Source organism: Aquila chrysaetos, chromosome 5, assembly GCF_900496995.4.
Source record: "Aquila chrysaetos chrysaetos chromosome 5, bAquChr1.4, whole genome shotgun sequence".
Taxonomy (NCBI): Eukaryota; Metazoa; Chordata; class Aves; order Accipitriformes; family Accipitridae; genus Aquila; species Aquila chrysaetos.
This window is the reverse complement of record NC_044008.1, coordinates 26018637-26040840: the sequence shown is the minus strand read 5'-3', so window position 1 is coordinate 26040840 and position 22204 is coordinate 26018637. Positions and strand designations below refer to the sequence as shown.

At 41.2% G+C, this 22204-nt stretch overlaps 1 protein-coding gene across 3 annotated transcripts in view; it reads left to right on the top strand.

Moving 5' to 3' along the window:
- The window catches only part of CPED1 (cadherin like and PC-esterase domain containing 1), a 185282-nt gene that overhangs the window by 12020 nt on the left and 151058 nt on the right, over positions 1-22204 (top strand). For all 3 annotated transcript variants that reach the window (XM_041123298.1, XM_030014960.2, XM_030014959.2), the window contains one exon: positions 11899-12085. In XM_041123298.1, coding sequence (XP_040979232.1) covers positions 11899-12085 — 187 coding nt within the window. The remainder of the gene's footprint in view (positions 1-11898; positions 12086-22204) is intronic.

Here is a 22204-nt window from a genome sequence, read left to right as displayed (position 1 = left end):
TGCTGAAAAGCTGAATTTAACCGCATTCAAGAAATAAAAAAAGCGCTTTTCACACTTTCAAGTCACACTATTTACTTTGGAATCTTTGTCCCACAAATTTTACTTTGTCCTTAGGTTACCTGACCTCATGTTTATTTTGTATAGGCTTCCTAGAATGGGTGTTAAAACCTTACAAATGTAGACACTGTTATTTTAGTTGGAAAGTGTGGTTTGTTAAATGGTCCAGACTGAGGTAGTTATTTTTACTCTGGAATCTGTGATCAGCACTAGCACAAATGTTTCAGGTTTTCTTCAATCCTATAGAAGGCTGCTAATAGTGCAGCAGATACTGCACTATGAAGTTATCATTATGCTGGCGTTTTATATACAACTGCATCAGGACTATAAACATGTGACCTCGCAGATTATGGACAGCATCCACATAAAGCAGTTCAAATTAAAAAAAAAAAAAATTAGAAGGCTGCTTCTTTGATCAGACAGCGTTCACAGTCTGAAAGGTCAGCTGTATTGATTTTAGGAGAGCAGATGTAAAGTGCATCTTCTGCGACAATCAAAAACAGATATGTGAAATAACTTTGGCATGAACTCTTTAACCTTAAGTCTTAAAAAATGGATTTTTTTTCTTGTGAAGGTCACAGAGATTTATCTTATGAGTTGCAGAAATGTACTCCATGCTGCATTTGTCATAATTTTATGTTTTAATGACCTTTTAGTACACTAGATACCCAGATTTGGATTTGTTCAATAACATGACATGAAGAATTACAATTTAAAGGGAAATAAGCACAGCTGACAGATGCGGGTCACATTGTGTTACAGCTTTGGACACTTACAGTCCATTTCTTTTTACTCATCGCTATTGTAATGGCAAAGAACATTCCATATCCTACCTTGGGCTACCTAAAGTCAGTAAGAACTGGTGAAACAATGGTAAAGTTTTGCTAGTATGCTGTTTGACTGAACATATCTGTAATTCCTTCTTTCCCAATTTGCCTGAGAAAAATGCAGATTGACATTGAATTGGTGTGCTGGCTGTTTGAAATGAGAAGAAAGCTTATGTTTTTTCAACATGCTGTACTTACTGCCCTCCAGCATACATGGTTGGATGTGACTATCACACGCACATGCTGAACCTATAGTACAGATGTAAACGCACGTGTTAACCCTTATAGGTATGTTTTCCAGGGCTGTGCTACTCTAACACATTCCTCTTCAAGTTCTGAAGACCACCCATAGCTGGCTCGCTATTCGTCTTGAAAGTTTCCTCTAGAGCATGATGAACAAAATGTCTTGCACATGTTGGGATGTTACTCTGAGTTGCTCTCTGTTTCCAGAGAATACTCAGCTGGATGTGTGGGCTGAACAATAATCTCTGGGAACAGAAAAGACAAACATTTCCAAAAATCTCTACCACTTTACTTTGAAAGTGTGTTCTTGAACTGTGTGTTTTCACCCACTGCTTATTCAGATAGCTGAACTGTTATCTTGCTTGATTTTATTGGGTACTCAGTAACATCTAAGACAGATGTCATGGTTGAAACTTTACACTGTTTTATTTTACAATTATGTGCCCACCCACAGTAGCTAGTTTGGAAACAAGTTTTCATTAAAGCTCTGGTTGAAATCTTCATGTATGAATCTGGAAGAATACTTTAAAATATAGTCCAAATTATTCACATTTTTAATTAACTAGTCATGTATTCTTATTCTATAAAGAGTCCAGCAAGCAAATTTATTAAAAAGAATCTGTTGTGCAGTTGAAAAGTGACTCAAAGCAAACACTGCAATATGTCTTATGAAATCGAAGTTCATGAATAAATTTTAAGGAAAAGATGACCCTGCTGGAGATAATATTCTTTAGATAACACCCAGTGTTTCTGGGGTTTGAGACATAGCATCTATCACACTGCAGAGTCTCTTCTGACTGGGTAGGGGCAGGTTTAATTCTTGCTTCCTTCAGAGACACAATCAGTATTGTGTTGAGCCTGCTGTGAGAATTTGGTTATGATTTTTATTGCATGAGCAAAATCCCTTTCCAAAGTCTGATAATTTCTCCATTCAGAGTATGTGTAGCACTAAGTGCCTAAAAAAAAAAAAAAAAAAAAAAAAAAAAGCTGGCACCTTTTATGAGCCATTGGGGGAAGCAGAGGGAGAGATCTGAGGAAAAGTGCAGCTTTGCCACTGCATCTCTGATCTCAAAATTAATCTCATTTTGGAAGTGAAAGTTCCAGACAAATGCAGAAAAAGCATGGGGCTGGAAATTGCCAATTTGATCTGTGAATGTGTCTTTAACTACATCCAAGATGCCCTGGGTTGGAGCCATTACCGTCAGGCACATAGAGCAAGCTGTCTTTTTTTAAATTGCAAAAATGCAGATTTCATTCATAGCCTGGAAATCCTGACAGAGCTTATAGTACTTCTCTCTCAGGTATCACACATTACAGGAGTTTTAAAAGCTGCTGGAGAGCTGGCCCTGTAACCTTATTTTCACATGAAGAGAGGTCAACATTTTCTAGTATAAAATTAAATGTTAATATGTGTAGCATGAAAAATAGAAGGCTTATTTCTGAATCTCCAACCTTAAAGGCAATAGAGGGACATATCACATTCAGCAGCAGGCTATCTTCAGGTTCAGCCAGGCACTCTTACCTCCTGTGTGATGAAGTATTTGCAAATATGTATAGTAAGGAGAAGAGTTGGTGCTGTAGCATCAAAACTGAAATAAGTATCAACAAAAAAGCCCATACAAGCCCTATGTGTAGGTTTGCCTGGCATGGTATTGTGCCAGAAATACCTTTGGTACCAGCCAGATGTAAAACCGTTACGCTCATCTTAAGTAATATAGCTCTGCTTCTCAGCCAGTTCTGAGACGAGCTAATTAGGTGGTTACGCTGTGTTTCCACTCTCTGAATTAATTCAGCCAGAGCCAACTTAGGTGTCTCTGCAGAGCAGTGCGTTTTGCCCAGGTAGACATCAAGCCTCTGCTGTTGGGATGAAGCAGTGAGACAGTATTGCTCAGTGGTATGTGCTGTTTTGGCATAGTAGCTCTCTAACCATGGCCTAGATTAAAAAACTTAGATTTTCAAATTTTAAGATGGGTCATGAAGGAGATTATTTCATGGATACTCACAAGAGCCTTGCTTCACATCCCCTGGCCATTTAAGGCCAGCTGAGAAAAAAAAACCAAACAAGAGATGCAGCTGGTTATATGAGAATTTAATGAGTAGGTGAGGCTGGCATCTTAATAAATGAAATATAACAGGTATGGTGAAAAAAGATGTCTTCTCTTTCAAGGCCCTCAACCTGCTACTTAAGTTTGGTGTAAAAGAGATATCTCCGAGAGGAGCTATAATGAGGTCAGCAATCAGGAAGAATGAAAAAAGGTTTTTTACGACTTCATTCTGAACAAATAGGATTGGATATCAATTACTGGGAGTGGACAGTATGAAAGGTGCAAGATAATAACAGCTTGATGTGGCCATATCTTAGAGATACTATGTAGAAAAAAAAGAAAAAAAAAGACAAAGAGAAATATCATGTTTTAGTCCTAACCAAGGTCTAGAGGAAGATCCAGTTGAACATCTTGCACAGGTTACAGGCCCAGGTGCCTATATTTGAAAATCGGGAGTGAAATTACTGAAAAGCTGAGAAATTGTTACCAGAACTTTAGAACTCTAGACAACCAGAGTGGAATTATCCTCTCTTTACTTGAGTGCTCCACTCCATCTTGTCAGAGACAGAAAGCTGAACTCCATAGTCAGTGGAAATAACTGCCTTTAATGCAAAATTCATCATCGCTTAATGCAGACATTTAAAACAAAACTGATGAACTTCACCCTCTAAAGGTGTATGTCTGGGTTTTTTCTACTGATTTTTTGGATGGAATATACTTGCTTCGGTCAGAATAAGCAGGGAACAAAGGGGGAAGGAGTGTCATGGAAGAAGGCATGGGGAAAGGAGGCAGGTGTGGGAAGCAGAGTAAGGAACTATGGTTGCAAAGTAATAGTATCCTCAGAAGGCACAGAAGAGATTGTGCACAGAGGGGGCTGGATTTGTGCAGGGGAAGAGAAAGGGAGATGGGAATGGAAATGGAAAGAAAAGAAGACAAAGCTAGTGGGAACTTTTGAAATGTAAATATGTGAAAAAGGAGAAATGAAGCTGGATGATAGAATGAGAAGGGGCGATTTTTGCTATTACGCAGAAATGGAGTGTGGTGAGAGCTCTGGATAGAAAGGATTACATTCTGCATAATAAGGTTTGATACATTTTTAAAGTAAATTTAATCTTAAAAAGGATATTTATTTTCTAGAATACAGTAGGGGGATGAGAACTCTTTTCTCCTCACAAAAGAACAAAGAACTTTGCTAGTATGAAACCTCTGTTAATAGAAAGCAATCGACAGATGGTATGGTATCAACAACTGGTTTCCTTGGAATGATACCATATTCAGATTGCACCCTGCGAAAGAAGGACATTTTATTCCCCCTTTTCAATGTAAAATGCAAAAGGCACTGAGGAAACAGCTATTTTTACAGCGCAGATAGCTAGAGATATTTTGGTGATAAAGGGCAAAGCTATTGTGGTAGCAGTCAGGAAAGAGGGGCAGGGTGGAGGCTTTTTGCAGGAAGGGAACGTTGAGAAGGATGCATCAGCAGCAAATGGGAAATGGAGGCAGAATCTCACTCATGCACTTCATTGGAGCCCTTTCCTCAATAGTAGCTGTTTTGATAAGATGGTAGAATTGGCTCATCGTCTGTTCTCGAGACAAGGCAGTTGGTACCGTGAACTACATGTAATCATAAAGCAAAGGCATTTTGATAAAATAACTCTGTACTTCCAGCTCAGAGTGCTGGTGATGACTATGCAAATAACTCCAGTTTTGCTCTTGGATTTATGAAGTCATCAGAAACCAGCCGTCAAAGTAGTGCCAATAATCTAGTTGCTTGTTCTGTATTTATTCAGCAAACAATTGGAAGCAGAATTACATTCCAACCATTTCATTCTACAACCCAGTCCTTTCTGATTAGGAAATCTAACAGAACATAGAGCCAACACATTTAAATATCCTCCAGAAAGTGAAACAGGAAATTAACTTCTCTGTTACTTCTTGATACAGGAGCTATGTGCACTTCAAATATAACGGTAGTATGAACAAAATACTATTTCTATGAGCTTTTATGCAAACATGAAAAAGAATTTAAAAGTCACATTTGGAATTAATAAAGGTCTGCACAGTCCTGTAAATGAACAACTTTGGGCATTACAACCACATGCTAAGTTTTTATTATCACTTTTCTTATTAATGCTGTTTAATATTAGTGCGGTAGTTTCTAGGAGTCACGCTCATGGATTTTTTGTAATGTTGTTGTGCTAGGTGGTATTTAGCAGCAAAGGCAGATCCACTTCCTCTGCTGGCTAAATGGGAATTTAGGCAGGTCGCTGCCTGTAAATATTGCTAGTAGTGCCAATGTTGTTTATATAAGGCTGGTTCTCTTTTGTGGTATTTCTGTTGCATTCCCCTTTCATGGAAAGGCCTTTTGGTTTGCACAGTGGCTCATATATCTCTTTTGCAGCAGCCCAGTACCTGCAGAAAGCAGTGGGGTTAAAGTAACCTGCAGTCAAGTTATTTGAAGCTATTGGACAAGACTCTGACAAAGTCGTGGCTAGCTTGGTGTAGAAGAGTGGCTGCCTGTAATCAACACAGGGACTAACGCCACCAGAACTGGGTAGCTGAAAAGATGATTCACAGTTTTTGAGTTCCTTCCTGAGAGAAGCTTAGGCAGACATGAGTTGGGTCATTATGTTAGGAAGAAGAATTTTGTTTCTGCAGTTGAAGCGATGGTCAATGAAATTCTATGGCAACAGTTCAAACTGTGTATTTGCTTCCTTGCCAGGCAGAGACAATGCATCAATATTTATGGAATTATGCAATCTTCTTGGAATCTGAAAAAACGCCAGGGAACTGTTTTTCTCTCCTCAACTTGAAATATCTTTGCTATTTTCTTCTTGGCCAAAACAATGACAGTAATTATATATTATAAGATTCTGTTACTGACCAAATTTTGGTTTTTTTGGAACAACCCAGAAATTCTGTACAACAGTGGAAAGCTTCAGAGACTAATACAATCAATTTTATCTTTATACATTCATAACATAGAATTAGATAAACTGGTTTCAAGGAAAATGTCAAAACATTTTCTGTTTAACAGAGAACTTCACAGCTATGTGGAACTTGCAGACAGAACTAAGAATCGCATCTCAGATAATAGATGTCTATTTTCAGTCGGACAAGGATGGTTACGTAATTCTTGAGCTTTCATATTACATAAACTGGGCTGTTTATCTCATTTGTTGAGCCCTCAGAGGAATATACATTTGATGTGATAATTTTTTAAAAATCCATAATAAATTTTATGGAGGCTAATTTGTTTTCTTTTGTGTTTTTCATGTTATTCTATAAACTGAAAACAAAATTACAAAATTCATTTTTATGCATTTTTATTCACTTTACAGCCCATTGTGGTTTGTTTAGACCAGTTGTTAAGGCTGTGGATCATCTGTGTAACAGCCTATTGCACTAAAATGAGGTCAGTGACTCAGCTAAGTGCAATGGTTTGCAAGCTGTAAGAGCAGGTATATCATGTCAAAGCTCACATAGGCCTCATCCTAAATCATATGGGAAATCTCAGCTTTGCTGTAAAGCATCATTAATTTCTGTGGAGACAGCCACACTATTCTCTAGGTAAGACGTGGGCCACAGATGTTCTTCACCAATCCTTTTCACATAAGGTGTATTGAATCTGTAATAAACTAACCTGCTAACAAATAGCCCGAGACTTCAAACTGGGGAAGAGCTAAAAAATGGTTGGGACATGAAAATGTTTGACCATTTAACAATTAGTCTCAGATATTCAAAATGTTGTGGATCCGTTTTTTTGGCCTAAGCCTGCTACACATTAAAGTTATAGGAATGCCAAAAACATCAGAACCATAAAACGTCAAAATATGCGAACAGCTTATTTTCATCTATTGCACTCTGCTTCTTTTATACCAGCTCTCTGCCTAGACTGCATTTTTATGATTGAGAAACATTTTATAAAAACCAGCAGACTCTTTAAGTGTACAAACATGACTGCTATTGCTATTAATATTGGAAATTCTGAAAAACATCCAGTAGTAACTAGATCAGCATGGCCAGTGATGTAAGGCATTTTATAGAGAGCTTTGGAAAAAATTATGGAATCACTTGCTACAAGCGTGCAGTTGGCCAGAATTTTTTTAAATTTTGGGTAGCTAACGGGTAGTTTAAAACCAAACAAAAACCCCACCCTACATTGCACTGGCTTGGCAAGAAAGCAGAGAGGACACGTTGCATCTTGTAACCTGGACCGCAAATAGCTCCGAAAGGGCAGAGGAAATAAATTTGGCAATACTACTCATGGTTCTCAAGCAAGCACCCTAAAAGGTGTTGAGCTACTTCATATTATTGAATAGTACCAGATTAGACATCAGGTCAAGCCGTTAAATTTAGGACCGTGAATTGTCTCGGTGTCCCAAAGATCCCGTCGTGGCTTTTTGGGAAGCTCGTGGAGACAAGCGCCGGGTGTCTAGCGCCTGGGCGGCGGAGGGGCGGCCGGGGGCCCAGACGAGCGCGTCCCCAGCCAGGCCTGCCGGGTCCCTCCCAGCCCCGCACCAGCAGCTTTGGACACCGGCCGCCTGAAGGGTTTTTAGGTGTCTCCGCTCTGCGTGTCCCAAGGAAAACCTCTGGAGCAGCTGGTGGCGTGCTCCGTGTGCGAGGGCCGTCGCAACCCTCTGGCCGCCCCTGAAAGGCGCCTGGTGGGAGCCGGCCGCTGCGTGGGCCCCGTGGAGCTGCTCGGGGCCGTCTGCCTTTGTGTTTTGTGGAAGTGACCGAGGTTACCACCGTCGCTTGAACTTCCTTTCTCCTTTTTATGCCATTATCAGTGTTCTCTTGAATATTTGCCATTGCCAAACTAGAGCGTTGTAAACACTTCTGCTAATCCCCAGGGAACTGGGGGGAACGCCGCCCGCACCGGCGCTCGCGTGGAGGCGGGCGGGAGATCTCCCTTCCCCTGGAAGGTCCTGCTGCGGGCAGGCTGGCGTGGACCGCGGCCTCCGTCCCCGGGGACCGTGGGGTCCCCGTGGCCCTCAGGGCGCCCCGAGGCCCGCCGGTTCCCGTCCCCCCGCGCCTCGCCGGCCGGGCGGAGGCAGCGGTGCGGTGGGGGGCTCAGCTCGGCCCCCGGGCCCAGGCGGCACCCCAGGCCGACAGGGCCTGCCGCACCAGGCGTGGGCTCTGAGGCGGCAGCCGGGCTGGGGTGAGAGCTGCCCGTGGAGCATTGCCCACGGGGGAAAATACAGGCGTTGCTGGGTGCTTGAGATAGAAGCTCTTAAAGTTTGTTTGAAGAAACATGCTGAAGGAGCACAGGAGGCTTCGCTCGTGCAAAGGAAGGTGTTCTCTGGTAGCGTGAAAAAGTGCAATGGCCGTTAGCGAGGAAGGCTGCACGCAAAGCGCCGCCAGGTCCGAGGCGGGACCCTCGCACCAGGCAGCAAGCACCCTCAGCCGCAGAGGAGGGACGGGAGCGGGACAAGCCATAATCGCCAGCTAAAACCCGATAAAGGTGCGTCCTGGGCTGCAGCCCCTCCACGTGTCCTTAGTTGACCCCGCAACACTGGCCCTCGCAGCACGTGGGATGGAAAATTGGATTTGCTCGCAGGATAAAGCGAGAGGTGTCTCTCTCTCCTGGTTTTCTTCTGCAGTGCAAGTGAAATGGAAAGTGGGAAGTGTCCGGCTGGGCTGCCCGGAGGAGGAGGGAGAGGGAGCACAGGAGGGGAGCCAGGGCAAGGGCTGGATTTGGGGACAGGGAGGGAGGGAGGGAAACGGAGAGGAAGGGCTGCCAGCGGCTGCTGGCGCTGCAGGACAGCGGAAAGAGAGAAGATAAGAGGAGAGGAGGGAGGGGCAAAGGCAGAAGGGGAAAGAATGGCGGGTGCCGTGGTGGGGAAGGACGATCTGAGACGCTCTAACGCTGTGCTTGCTGCCCGATTAATTTGTTTTAAAAACACTGGGGTGCCAAGGAGGACTTCTGACAGGTTACCTAACGCAGTTCCTGTGACTTCACTCTGTGCTATTTGTGCTTCTTTGGGCCAGCATGTGATCAACCCTTACTTGAATATCCCAGTGACAAAAGTAGTTTTGCGTTGCACATTTAGCAAATATACATGGAAGACTCTGACAGTGTTGTATCAAGATATTTTTCAGGGTCCCCTCACTGACGATGCTAACCCTTGCCATCAGGAAAGTCTGCTCTGGAGCAAAAGCAGATGTGGCGTTAGAGGCTCAGGGCTCAGAAATAGTTCATGGTCCTCACTGCCTTAGAGAAGCTTACACTTCAGCCAAGCATAATGTAAAACTGCATCCTGTAATTGGGGAACAGACTGCTGAGAAGAGTGACTTTATCACTGGGTCCCAGTCCTATAAAACTGGACAGATCTTGAATGACATTTGTTCATTTCAAAGCTTCTGTCTCTTTTCAGTGTGGTCTACTGTGCACAAAATGGTGGTGCCTTGTTTGTGTAGCGCTTTGTATCTCCAGTGATAAGCTTACTAAAATTAGAAGTTATGGAGTAACATAGTTTTTAAAAGATATACTGCTAACTACTGCTAGGTTGAAATTCATGAACTTGCCAAGAACTAATTTCATGTAATGAATTTAATCCCTTAAATGCTGGTATGTTTCATCCTAAAGACAAATACTTTTCACCAAAAGAAAATCTTGTCTGTTAATGGTATTTGAATTGCAAAAGAACAGTTAGACGATTCCAGATATTAGTGACCTCTTTCCCACATGGAGCATCCTATTTTCATGCTGTATTGGGTTTTCTGTGGCAAGGTTTTGGTAGTGGAGGGGCTACAGCAGTGGCTTCTGTGAGAAGCTCCTAGAAGCTTCCCCTACGTCCAACAGAGCCAATGTCAGCCAGCTCCAAGATGGACCTGCTGCTGGCCAAAGCTGAGCCAATCAGTGACAGTGGTAGCGCCTCTGGGATAACGTATTTGAGAAGGGGAAAAAAAACCCCTACGCAACACCAGCGACAGCCGGGAGAGACGAGTGAGAATATGAGAGAGCAACAACCCTGCAGACCCTCAGGTCAGTGCAGAAGGAGGGCAGGAGGTGCTCCAGGTGCCGGAGCAGAGATTCCCCTGCAGCCCGAGGGGAGGCAGGCTGTCCCCTTGTGGCCCATGGAGATTAACGGTGGAGCAGATCTCCACCTGCAGCCCATGGAGGACGCCATGCTGGAGCAGATGGATGTGCCTGAAGGAGGCTGTGACCCCGTGGGAAGCCTGCGTTGGAGCAGGCTCCTGGCAGGACCTGTGGACCCTTGGGGGACCCACGGTGGAGCAGTCTGATCCTGAAGGACTGCAGCCCGTGGAAAGGACTCACGCTGGAGCAGTTCGTGAAGAACTGTAGCCCATAGGAAGGATTCATGTTGGAGAAGTTCGTATCTCCCATGAGAGGGACCTGACGCTGGAGCAGGGGACAAGTGAGGAGTCCTCCCCCTGAGGAGGAAGGAGCAGCAGAGACAGCGTGTGATGAACTGACCCCAACCCCATTCCCTGTCCCCCTGCGCTGCTGGCTGGGAGGAGGTAGAGAAAATAGGGAGTGGAGTTGAGCCCGGGAAGGAGGGAGGGGTGGACGGGAAGGTGTTTTAACATTTACTTTTTATTTCTCATTATCCTACTCTGATTTGATTGGTAATGAATTAAATGAATTTCTCCAAGTCGAGGCTGTTTTGCCAGTGAGAGTAATTGGTGAGTGATGTCTCCCTGTCCTTATCTCGACGCACAAGTCTTTTGTTGTATTTTCTCTACCTGTCCAACTGAGGAGGGGATTGATAGAGCAGCTTGATGGGCACCTGGCATCCAGCCAGGGTCAACCCCCCACACTTATGTAAGACATAAGATATCCCCCTCTCCCAAAGACCCAATGACAGTGGCCCAGTAATTTGCTCTTTTCAGATCTTAATGTCAAGCTCACACTCTCTCTGTGTGTTTGGGGTGGCTCTTTTCCATTTTTCCTTGCAATGAGCTCATATCCCAGGCTATTATACAGAGGAAGGGTTTTCTCTAGATGCTATTGTCCCTAGGCACTATGTGGGAAGACAGTGCATGGTAGACAACCCAAGAGTTCCCTGGGATTCATTGGAAACATCATACACCTTTCCACTTGCTCCTATATACAAATCTCTCTGCCAGTCCTCCTCTGGGCTGTATCGTGTTGGACTAATAAGGCAATAAGGTACTGACAAGGTTACATTTAATTTTCTGGAAGTACAGCATCTGCAGTGCTGTTTAGGATTCCTCTGCATGCTTTTACCTCAGTACTCTTCTTACCTTTCTTAGTCATGCTGCATAACAGAACTCAGACCCCTGCACTTACCATCTGTGTAGGACCCATGTTCCTTGGAACAGTTTACATGGGACCCACCAAGTCTTCTCTGCTAGGTGACCGACAGATCAGACTGAGGCCACAGTCAAAGTCAGCTGGCAAATACTGTTACGAGCTCACCAGCCCAGCCCAAATTTCAGCCAAAGGTGTTTCCATGAAGGGAAGACCATGGTTTAAAGATCCTCCATTTCTGCCCTGAGCTTTTGAACCCTTGCAATATCAGTCCAAAATGAAGGTAGAAAAAACAGGGAGGCAGTCAAAATGGAATTTGTGGTCAGAAGTCCCTGATATAAAGAGAATTCTTAATTATACCAGAAATATTTCCCAGATTGTCACAGTAAGTTGCTAGTTTCTTTTTGTGAAAAATTACAGCTATATGTTATACTGCTGAGGAATGTCCTATCTTACAACCATTGTATTTTCATTGTGTTTCCTGTAGATCAATGACTCCATTCTCCAGTACTTTGGAAGCCGTACGAGAAGAGCAGTTCTGTACGCACCTCCTGCCCACCGTGAAACCGACCGTCAACTCTGTCAGCGCATCCTGGCAAAACATGGATATGCAGTCACAGTCCTTGAAAACAGGAGGCTGATGGAAGATCCCAGGCTTGAGGGCCCTTATCACAGTAAGAATAATTGGACTTAGTTAATTAATTAATTACTAAGTGTTAGCTATTGATCCATCATTCTTCCACAGAGGTAAAGCTTATAAACTCTAGATGCAAGTAAGGATACAAGCCAAATTCTAGCCCTTCCCAGTTATGCAGCTAATTTTCCACAATTAGATGATTCTTCCATTAGATGCTTCCTTCTATTAAAAAATGCAGCAGAGTGATTCATCATAGTCTTGACAACCAAATCAGATCAGTTTGGTTCCTGATGACTTCTCATACCAACTCCATTAATATAATTGTGGAGTGATTTTCAGTAGAGCATTTCACAGCAAAACAAATACCTGCTACATTTGGGTCTTTCTCATTTTCTCTCTTAGGAAAAAGCTGTATGCATGAAGGTACGCTTTTTCCTCTGGTAATGTTTTGATTGTTCTGTAATGTACACACTAAGCTTGTTAAAGAACACGATACAGAGGAAGTATATTTCGCACTTGCTGCAGATGCTGGGGTAAATTACTGCTGGTTCTTAGTTCCTGTTGAAATTTGATCCACAGTTAAAGCAGGCTACTGAAGAAGCTTGGCATCTTGCACAAGGGACTGTAGCTTTGTGGTGTAGAGTTATACTATGCCTGACAGAGGAGCTTTGGGCACCAGTTATATATATGCTGACCATGTTTAAGTGCTCTTGGATACCTTAGAGGTATGAACTGAAACTGTGATCTCAGTTTGGTCTTTTGTTGGAAGTCAATTTTGGAACTTGAAGGCTTTGAAAAAAATACACAGGCCACCATTCTGTCAGGAGAAAAACAGTGTGGTTGGTTATTTCTCATGCTAAGGGGAGTGCTGCTTGCATCATTCAGGCTTCCAATACATTCCTGGGGTTACTAGAGAGCTCAGTTTTGCTTTGTGCTTTAACCAGTCAGAGTAGTTTCATAGATGAAAAATGTAAGTATTTCACATGGATGAGACTGCTCAAAATTCAACTACTAATTTCAAGTTTCTTTAAGAAATTTTCTTGAAAATAAGGTACATGCAGTTTTCTTGGAGGCTGTACTGAGAAATAGTAAATTGTCTTCACCTCCCTCTTTTATTTTAATCTGGTTTCAGATGCACCTTTCAGCCACTCCTTGCCTTGACTACTTTCCATCCCGGAGTGACAAGATACAGTGTGTCCACAGGTTTTTCTCATGTCAGATGTGCCACAGAGAAAAGATAGCATGTCTGGGGACCATGTGCACCATCTCTGTGAAATACTTTTGTTTCAAATGGCCAAGGAAGTGGGGAGGTGAAATTCAGTTATGACTTAGAACAAATCACTGTACTAGATTTTGCTACAGTGATCAACTCAGGTTCATGTTCTCCAGTGCAAGTTTTTACCCTCCAAACACTGCCTCTGCAGAAATCAACTTAACTGTGGATATTTACATTTTACAGGCTAGCACCAGTACTTCCTGCAGTATTTTTCCAGTAATAAAAAAAAAAAAAAATAAAAAGGTTTTAGGTATTTTCCAGCAACATGCTACAGCTTCCAGCAGAAGTTGGAGTATGTTAAAAAGTCAAATGCTTGCCAATTTAAGGTAAAGTGTAAGACTCTACTAATCCCATTTCATGGCAACATAAGTCTGCCTTCAACTAGTCCCTGTGTTATGTAAGTGCCTAGCTTTCAAGTTTTGTTTTAAAAACAAGAAGTAAGTAAAAGAGCATGTCTGCATGCCAAATCAATAATCTTTTCTTAGAACTAAACAAGTTATGCTCAAAGTTATTTTTCTTTGCCAGTAGATGATGGGGTTTACTGTTCTGGATGGGATAGTACTCCTTATTTTGGAGAAGGATATTTTGAGCTATGCTTTATCACAATATTTTCCTAATAGGAGTGTTATAAATTATTAAAAAATACGTTCCTTGAAACCTCTATTAAAAAGATACAGATAATGGACTGAGAAACATAGCTCATGAATGTTGTGGAAAATCTATAAAAAGAGTAATTCCTTCTTACTTGGTATTATTTAGCAGCTCTATCCAGTGCTTTTATTTTTGAGCAGTCTGTCTTACTCGTGTATCTTTCAAAGTTCACTCTAATTTTTGAAAGGATTTTTTGTTTAGAATGGCTGAGAGCCAAGAGTCTAGCTGAAGTCATATATGGAAAAAAATTCACAGCAAAACATTCCTAACTTTTTTGTGCTGGCCCGCTATTCATTTTGGGACCAGTTCTGCTCCTGTTTGAAACTGAAATGTGACAGCTCTGCACGCTGATCTTCCAGGGAGATCCTCCACACCTGGGCTGCAGCACTGTGTCGAGTTCATTGCTGTCAGAGAGAAACATCAGGAGAATAGTTTTCTTCCATGGAAATTTTTCACTTCTTACAGACCAACCAAAACATTTTGAGTTTTGGTAACTGGGAAATGGTTGGCTAAAAAGGAAAAGGATACCTTTTTTTTTCAGGCAAAGAGACTGCGGTTTATGGGTTTCCTATGAAAGATCTGTACAGATGCTTTCTGCAGTAAAATATAAATTATTCAAACCCCTAATTTTTCACTGAAAAATAGCTCTGTCAGTAAATTCTCAAGCAGCTTTGGTTGAACAAAAAGTAGCTGTGCTTTCACCATTCCTTAGCAATTAAACCCACATGGAGGGAAAAGCCCATGGACTGATGATATCTATGCCTGCTCTAAGCATTTTGAGTCTTCCTTTTGCGGCAGCCCTAAATGATCCAGTTTTTCTGTAAGGTTTAACACATCTCTTAGTCTGCTTCTGGGATGGAGATAGAGAGGCGGTACTGTGTTAGTAGCAAATGACAGGATAGTCAAGTTTTGCGGAGAGCTGGGATTGCCACCTTGGGCATGCAGCTGCTGCTGGGATAGATCTGTTTTAGCATGGTCAGTATCTCCAGTATCTGTGGCAAGTCCATTATGAAGCAAGCAGTGCAAATGGAGTTGGATAACACCTGATGAGAAAGGTATCAGGTTGTATTGGCCAGCACATCTATAAATGGTACACTTGTTTTGTTTGCCAGCTAGGCAGAAGAAGGTGTGCTTGGTGTGTTGTTCCTTCCTTCCTCCGCCTTTTTTTAAAAGTGAGAATCTGCTCATAGAGACATAGCCTCTGGGACACATTCCGCCTTTGCTGCAGCCTGGGAGCAGGTTTGAAACTGGTGTCACACAGCTTCACGGAAAATCATAAAAGGGTCAGAAGGAGGAGTGAGAAGGCCCCACACATCCAGGCTTTCTCCTGGGAGGTTTTCTGTGCTGAGCTGCACAAGCCGCAGACCTTCCTTCCCTCAGCCCAGCACAGAGCTGTGCTGGTCTATCAGGCATGAGTGGGATGAGCCGCCTGGCTTCAGAGCACCCTTAGGTCCTCCCAGAGTGGCAAACGCTGGAGAAGAGCTTGCCAGATATTTTCCAGAGTCTTCTGCCTTCTTCCCTGTCCTTCCAGTCCGAGAAGCTCTCATCTCTGGGGCCATGGCAAAGATTAAAGCAATCTGTGGGTCCCTATGGCTCTGTAATGCCCTGCCAACATTTTCACAACTTTAAGAGGAAAGTTTTATCTCAGAAATGTGTTGCATTAAAATGCTTTTCTGCTCTCCAAAAATAACGTTCCCTAGTTACTGTCTGCTGCCTGAACCTTTCCTGAATTCCATACTTTCCCCAGATGACATCTTCTAAGATAAACTGCTTATATCTTTCTTTCTGGAGCCATCAGTTTTTCTGTCCTTTGCTCAATATGCCTGCCTCATTAGTCAATGGTGACCCGCCTTTTACAGGCAATTCCTTAATTTCTCAATTCTTTACCTTTACTAATAGTTACACAAATCTCAGAAAACTGCAAGCTCTGAAAAACATGTGCAGTTGTATGCTACAAATCTAACCAGCCAGTTTTAATTCATTCTGCAATAACATGCAAAATTCTGCTGTTACTGCTAGCTTTTGGAGTGGAAAAGATTCTGCATAACCTTAATGATAGCCAGTCAGTTTGGCCATGGAAAAAAGCACATCTATTCAGGCCGCTGGCAAACTGAGTGCAGTGTAACATTATATGCTCCCTGCTGCCTTAGAATGTTAATTTTAATAATTCGGTGGAAGTTTGTGCAATCGCAATGGGTGACTTTAAAAAAAGAATCATAAACCATTTTCATAGTATTGATTTTACAGGAACATTTCCTATTTTTAGAATACTACAGTTAAGTATTTAAACTTTACTATGGCTTCTGTTTGCAGTTTGAGTGACATCCACTGAAGATGAAATTTTAGCCATGCCATTAGAAAGATAGTTACAGTACATATATTGACTTAGGGGTTTTTTTGTGATTTATTGTTCCATAAGACAAGTATTGAACCCAACTTAGCTTTAGTTGATATTTATCTCTTGGGTCAATAAGTCTTGATATTTATTTCCACTGGAATCAATACCAGCTTCATGTCCTATTTCTCACCTGAGATTGTTAAGTGGAGATCATATACCATATATATCCTTAAATCTACATATATTGCAAAGAATATTAGAGCTGAAGTTATTTCCTCTTTGCTGACCTTATCAATATGCACTGAATTCTGTTCTGTTTTCTGCCATTTTAAGAGCATGCTGTGTTAAAGTACTTGGCTCTGTAAATTAAGCCCTGGTTCCAGCAACTATGAGGATGATCTGGCTTTTTGCAGATGTGGGAGCGGTGCTTGGGTGGAGCTGCTCCAAGAACAGGAAGGGATGAGTGAGGCAACAGACCCATGGGAGCAAATCCGAGTGAATCTTGGCCTTTCTCTTTATGTACTGGCGGCAAGAGATCTGTCTGGCATTTAAGGTGGCATCTCATGGCATTACTTATGTATTACCGCAAGGAGTGAATAACCCCTCATTGTTAAAGAACCTGAATATATTCAGACATAACTCATTTTGCTGTAAAATGCTGATTTGAGAATTGTTGTATTGTTATGGCAGATATGGCCTCAGCTGCCTCCCTCCTTGGCTCTCTGTGGAGCGCTGTTGCTTCCTTGTACCCAGTGGCTGCTCCCTGTAAAAGCTGCTGCTTGGGGAATGTCAGGAAGCATGAGCCTGCAGGAGCAATCACAGGTGTTCAGCAGATGTGGAGTGATGCTAGCTGCAGGTTTCTGTCTCTCTCTGGATGGTGCATGACTGAAGAAGCAGTTGGGGACAGATGAAAGAAAATTCTGCTTTGATTCTCCCCAAAAGCAATTTTCCAAGTCAATCTTTGTCAATTTTTCATTTTTGTTTTTTTGGGTATCCTTTGGAAAATCTGCTCTTTAAAGAAAACCTACATTTTCCATGGGAAAAAAATGCCTGTGCCTGTTCACTTCTATTCACAGTAGGACTAGGAGGCACAGAAATGTTGCCACACCAGAGTTAGAGATGGAGAAGCTAGGATAAAAACCATATGAGTCACTGTCAGAACTAGGATGAAATGCATGCTCCTTGCTATATATCTTTATGGTATTCCTTTAGCATATTGTATCACCTCTGGTACTCCTCACTATTCATACTTTTGACCAGAGGCTAAATCAGCAAAAGAATCAGCTTAATTGCTGACATCTGGCCAGCAGCAAGGTAGGAACTTGCAGAAGTGCTACTTCATAAGTGCAGCCAGTAATAGTTTCCTCAGGGCTGCTAATTAGTCTAGAGAATAAACCACCGCCGTGGGGTTCGGAGGCCCCCAGGGCCATGTCTGGTGACTGTCAGACATTTGCTTTTCATTTTCCAAGATGTACTATATCAGCAGAAGTAGTGAGAAAGAGGAGGTGGTAGAGACAGGAGGACAGAGTGATGCTCTTTCTTCAATGACTGTGAAGACTGGTATGACTGGGGAAACAGAGGTACTTGTTAACATAAAATATTCAAAAAGTCTGCTGCCAAGGAAAAAAGAACAATTCTTCATGCCTATAGTAAATAGGATATGAAGTACTACAACAATGAAAAAGTTATGTTAGAAGTTAGGAAAGCTGTTTTGGGGGTAAGGCTAGTGAATTTATCAAATGAATCCCCTGGAGCTGTGGAGCATTCAATCTTAGAGGTCTTGAAATATTAGGTAAAGAGATTTTATTGGGTGTAGTGTGTCCCCTTGTGGGGTAACAAGATGGACTCACAGACCTCTTGAAGTCTATGACTACCCTTGAGAGAATGAGGCAGACAAGAAACTGAAGAGGAAAAACAGTGATTTCTAAAGCAGATAGAGAGATTTCAGGTCTGAATTAGCTGTGGTGACTCAGGACTCTGAGGAACAAGCAATGTGTAGTTTACAGCATCTTCTTAAAATGCAAAATATTCTCAAAAAACCCAAATCTATGAGAATATATTGCTGACAGGAGTGGGGACAAGGGAAAGGAGGACAAAATCAGTGGTGCTTAGAGTATAGCCAACTGAAGTTTGAGAAGGTAGAAAGCAAATAACATACTCTGAAATAGGGCTGGTTTTCATGGGATGGCATCTAAAAATCAGTAGTAAGAGAACCAAATCTCCTCCCCTACTGAGTGGTTTTCTATGGAGTTTGAAATACATTAACAGGAGTAGATAGCATTAGTTCTAACTTTATTTTTATTTCATTTTTTTTTATTTTTAATTGTTCAGAGTGCAGTTAGGAGGAGACCCTACTTGCTGTTTGTTACAGCCTCAGACAAGTTTCCATGAAATCCAACTAACTTTAGCAAACAATTATAAAGACTAAAGGCCTCAAGGAAAATTGCTGGTGTGTTCTGTAAACATCTGGTTGCCATTTTCAATTACAAGGACCAACCCACTGAAGGAAGCAGTTTAGTTTTTTTGGAACAGAAATGGGACACTGGGGTTTTTGTTCTTTTTCATAGTGGAGAGTAAAGGAAATGTCAGGAATAGAGAGGTCACTAGATGCTCAGCTTTTATAAATACAAAAGTCTCTGAGAAAATTAAAGTAAATTGAAATCAGGTTCTGAAAGTGTAAACAACCCTGTGGAGGTAAGGTTAAATAAGCAGGACTGGAGATCCTAGCATGCCAGCAAAATCACAAGATCATTCTATCATAAGTCAGTCATTTAAAATATGGTGCAAAATAATAATGGTGAGGCTAGTCACAGAAGTATTTTGTGGGTTACCATAAAAATACATGTATATCTTCAAATCTAGCAGATGTAACTTCTCTTCCAAAAATCATTTTGGTTAACTGTTGGTACAAATTTATAACTTATGGTATACAAAGCTGCTTGGTTTCCTAATGCAAAATACGTGCCATGTGAGTCCTGGCAAAGTTTTGACAAGTAAAACTTACTTGTCAAAACTTACGGCAAAGTTTTGACAAGTAAAATTTCAGAAGCATTCTGCTTGTTAAGCAAGGAGCTTCCTAAACAAACTAAATAGGTAGAAATGTGATCCTCGGAGGATACTGAGTTACAAGCATACTTAATGTTTGTTAAGTTCGTTCTGCTTCCTTGAAATGAAAGTTCATATAGTTTTAGGAAAAAAAAATGTATGCCAGAAACATACACGGTCTTGATCACTTTTTAATTTTGCTTTTAGCAATTAAGCCTGGCTATTTGCCAACTAGTTGAAAGTGGATGCCCAATCTCATGCCACAGACATCATTAGTTTCAGTACAAAACAAATCTGTTTCTGACATACCCAAATAAATGCTGCTCTCTAATGTGGTGCTGTGGTTTCTTGCTAGAAAATCTAAATGCATAGTATATTTTTCTGAACAATATGTATTCTCCTTCCTAATTATTAGCAGAACATATTCATGTTTTCTAGCAGAAGAGCACACAAACTATTTTTTGTATCACTAAAATAAACCCTCTATAGAATTGTACTAAAGCCTCTGTTTCAAACGCACTCTTTTCCTTGAGAAAGGGAAATTCTTTATTTGTTCATAACAGAAGATAAGGACATTGAACTTTGTCAAGTTAAAACCAAAATATAGCATTTAGTCATAAAGTTACCAAACATACCTTTCTCTGAATGTTCTTTTTAGTCATATAAACAGATCATACAGGCCAGTGGAGAGTGGTATTTATTGGGCTGACTTAGATCTTACAATAATTAAAATATTACACACTGATTACACAGTGAGCTAAAATTAAAATTTTGCTGGAATAAATTATGTCATGTTAATAGACTCTGAAAAACACCAGTGTCCAGGCAGATACACACATTGGCCAAAGGAAAGCAACAATGTGCAAGTCCACTGAAATTAAATAAATACAAGGGATTAAGGTGTAAGTATACAAGCTTTATAATATGCTAGTAACATGCAAATCCTGTAAAAGAGTTTGAGGCAATGTTTTGTAACTGTAGCCTATGGGATAAGAAAGTAGCAGCAGATAGTTGTTTATTCAAGTATTTTTAAAATGCTTCCCGTTAAAAAATGAATCCTGGCTCTGGTAGGGTTCAAGCAGAGACTCTGGTTTATAAATATATATGCCTGTTCCTAAATGTCAGATGATTGTCTGCTAATATAGGTGCTAGGAGAATGACAGTAAGTCTAGCCAGAAGCCTGTAGCCGTCCTGCCAGAGCACTCTCTCTAAGGGATTGTTGCGTGAGCGTTGCCCAGTGTTTTGGCTGCTGGAAGCTGTGCCCCTTTCTGATAGACTCACTGGCTCTGAGCCTTGGTCAGCTGTGAGAAGTGTGGTGTCTTTCATCATTGTGCTCCCATTTTAGGTAGAGGCATTATATACCACCAAAACCAAACCATTTTTATTTTTTTTTTACTTTAGCTACCATGACTTTTGTTGGTTCAGATAGCAAAAAGCTTATACACTGTGTGTGCCTTCATTGTAATTTGCAGCCAGCCCACTCCATTCCTAGGTTCAGATTCCAACTTTCTCCAGCTGCATCCGCTTTCAGCTGACAGCTCTTTTGAATGCTGCATCCCAAAAATGCCCCAGACATGAAAAGTGCAGTAGCCACCCATGGGTTAGAACATGTTTCTGAAAATGTCACGCACCGTATTGTTTTTACACTGGCTTATTTTACATCAGATGGGAACCTTTCCTTCATGAGGGGAATGATTATTCTACCCTTCTGATGTTCATTATACTCCCTCAAAGTTGATTTTTCAGTGTAATATTGAATATTCTTTTATGCGGCCCCTGAAGTTGTCCATTTGGAGGTAATTCTAGTTTGCACAGATGTTGAAGAGAAAGGAAGCTTCTCTGACATACTCAGAAATCAAAACTAACTATCCCTCAGTTTCAAGTTGGCCATGAGAGCTTTCAGATTTCTGAAAAAAAATATTACATACAGAAAAGTATTACTAAAAGTGACACCTACTCTTTGATTAGAAAGGGAAAAACCCACATATAATTAATTTGTATCATTTTTGGCAGATGCGTTTACTTACAAAACAATGTCCATTTTTTACAACAGAAGGGCAAAATATGGAAGGGATTTGGATTAAAAAGTAACAAAGGAATAGGATTTGATTAACTTGTAACTGGTAGCAAGATAACAAAAATATAGTCTTAACATATTTCCTCAATGGTGCCTCACATAAGTAAAATATATTCAGACTTTGATAGAGGGAAGGACAGAAGAGCTGAGTGATATGCATTTTGGAAAGTTGGAAACAAATTATTCAAGGCAGAAATTGTTTCTATAACAAGCTCATTGTTGTAATGACTTTGTTTCTGACATTTGTGGTAATGCTTTCCAAAATAAATATTTAGCTATAAAAAGGAGTTTCATTTTTAATTTATAGCAACTACTATAAGTGTGTATGTACATAGAATATACTTTTCTTCTGCATTGTGTAAATGCAAGATGAATCTGACAGAACCACAGTTATTTTAGATCTGACAGAATACAGCTCAATTGATCAGTTATTTGAAAAAGGACTTTTAGTGTAAAAGAAGACAAAACCATTTTTTCTTTATTTGGAAGAAAACCACTGTTTGCTACAATTTATTATTTATTTTTTTTTACAAGAGACAAAATAGAAAACCTATCAGCATACTGAAGTACTTTGTTAAACAGGCTGATAAACAAAATAAAAACAAGACCTAGCTATTTTGGACCAAATCAAGAAGTATTTGTCTGTCTAAATGGGAATTAGGCATTTAAATATTTTTTTTCCATCTGGCTTCAGCAACTCTCTCAAAAAAAAGAAAAGCCTTCACTCCAGTTTCCACAACCACAGTGAGGCTAAGTATCACTGGAGCCT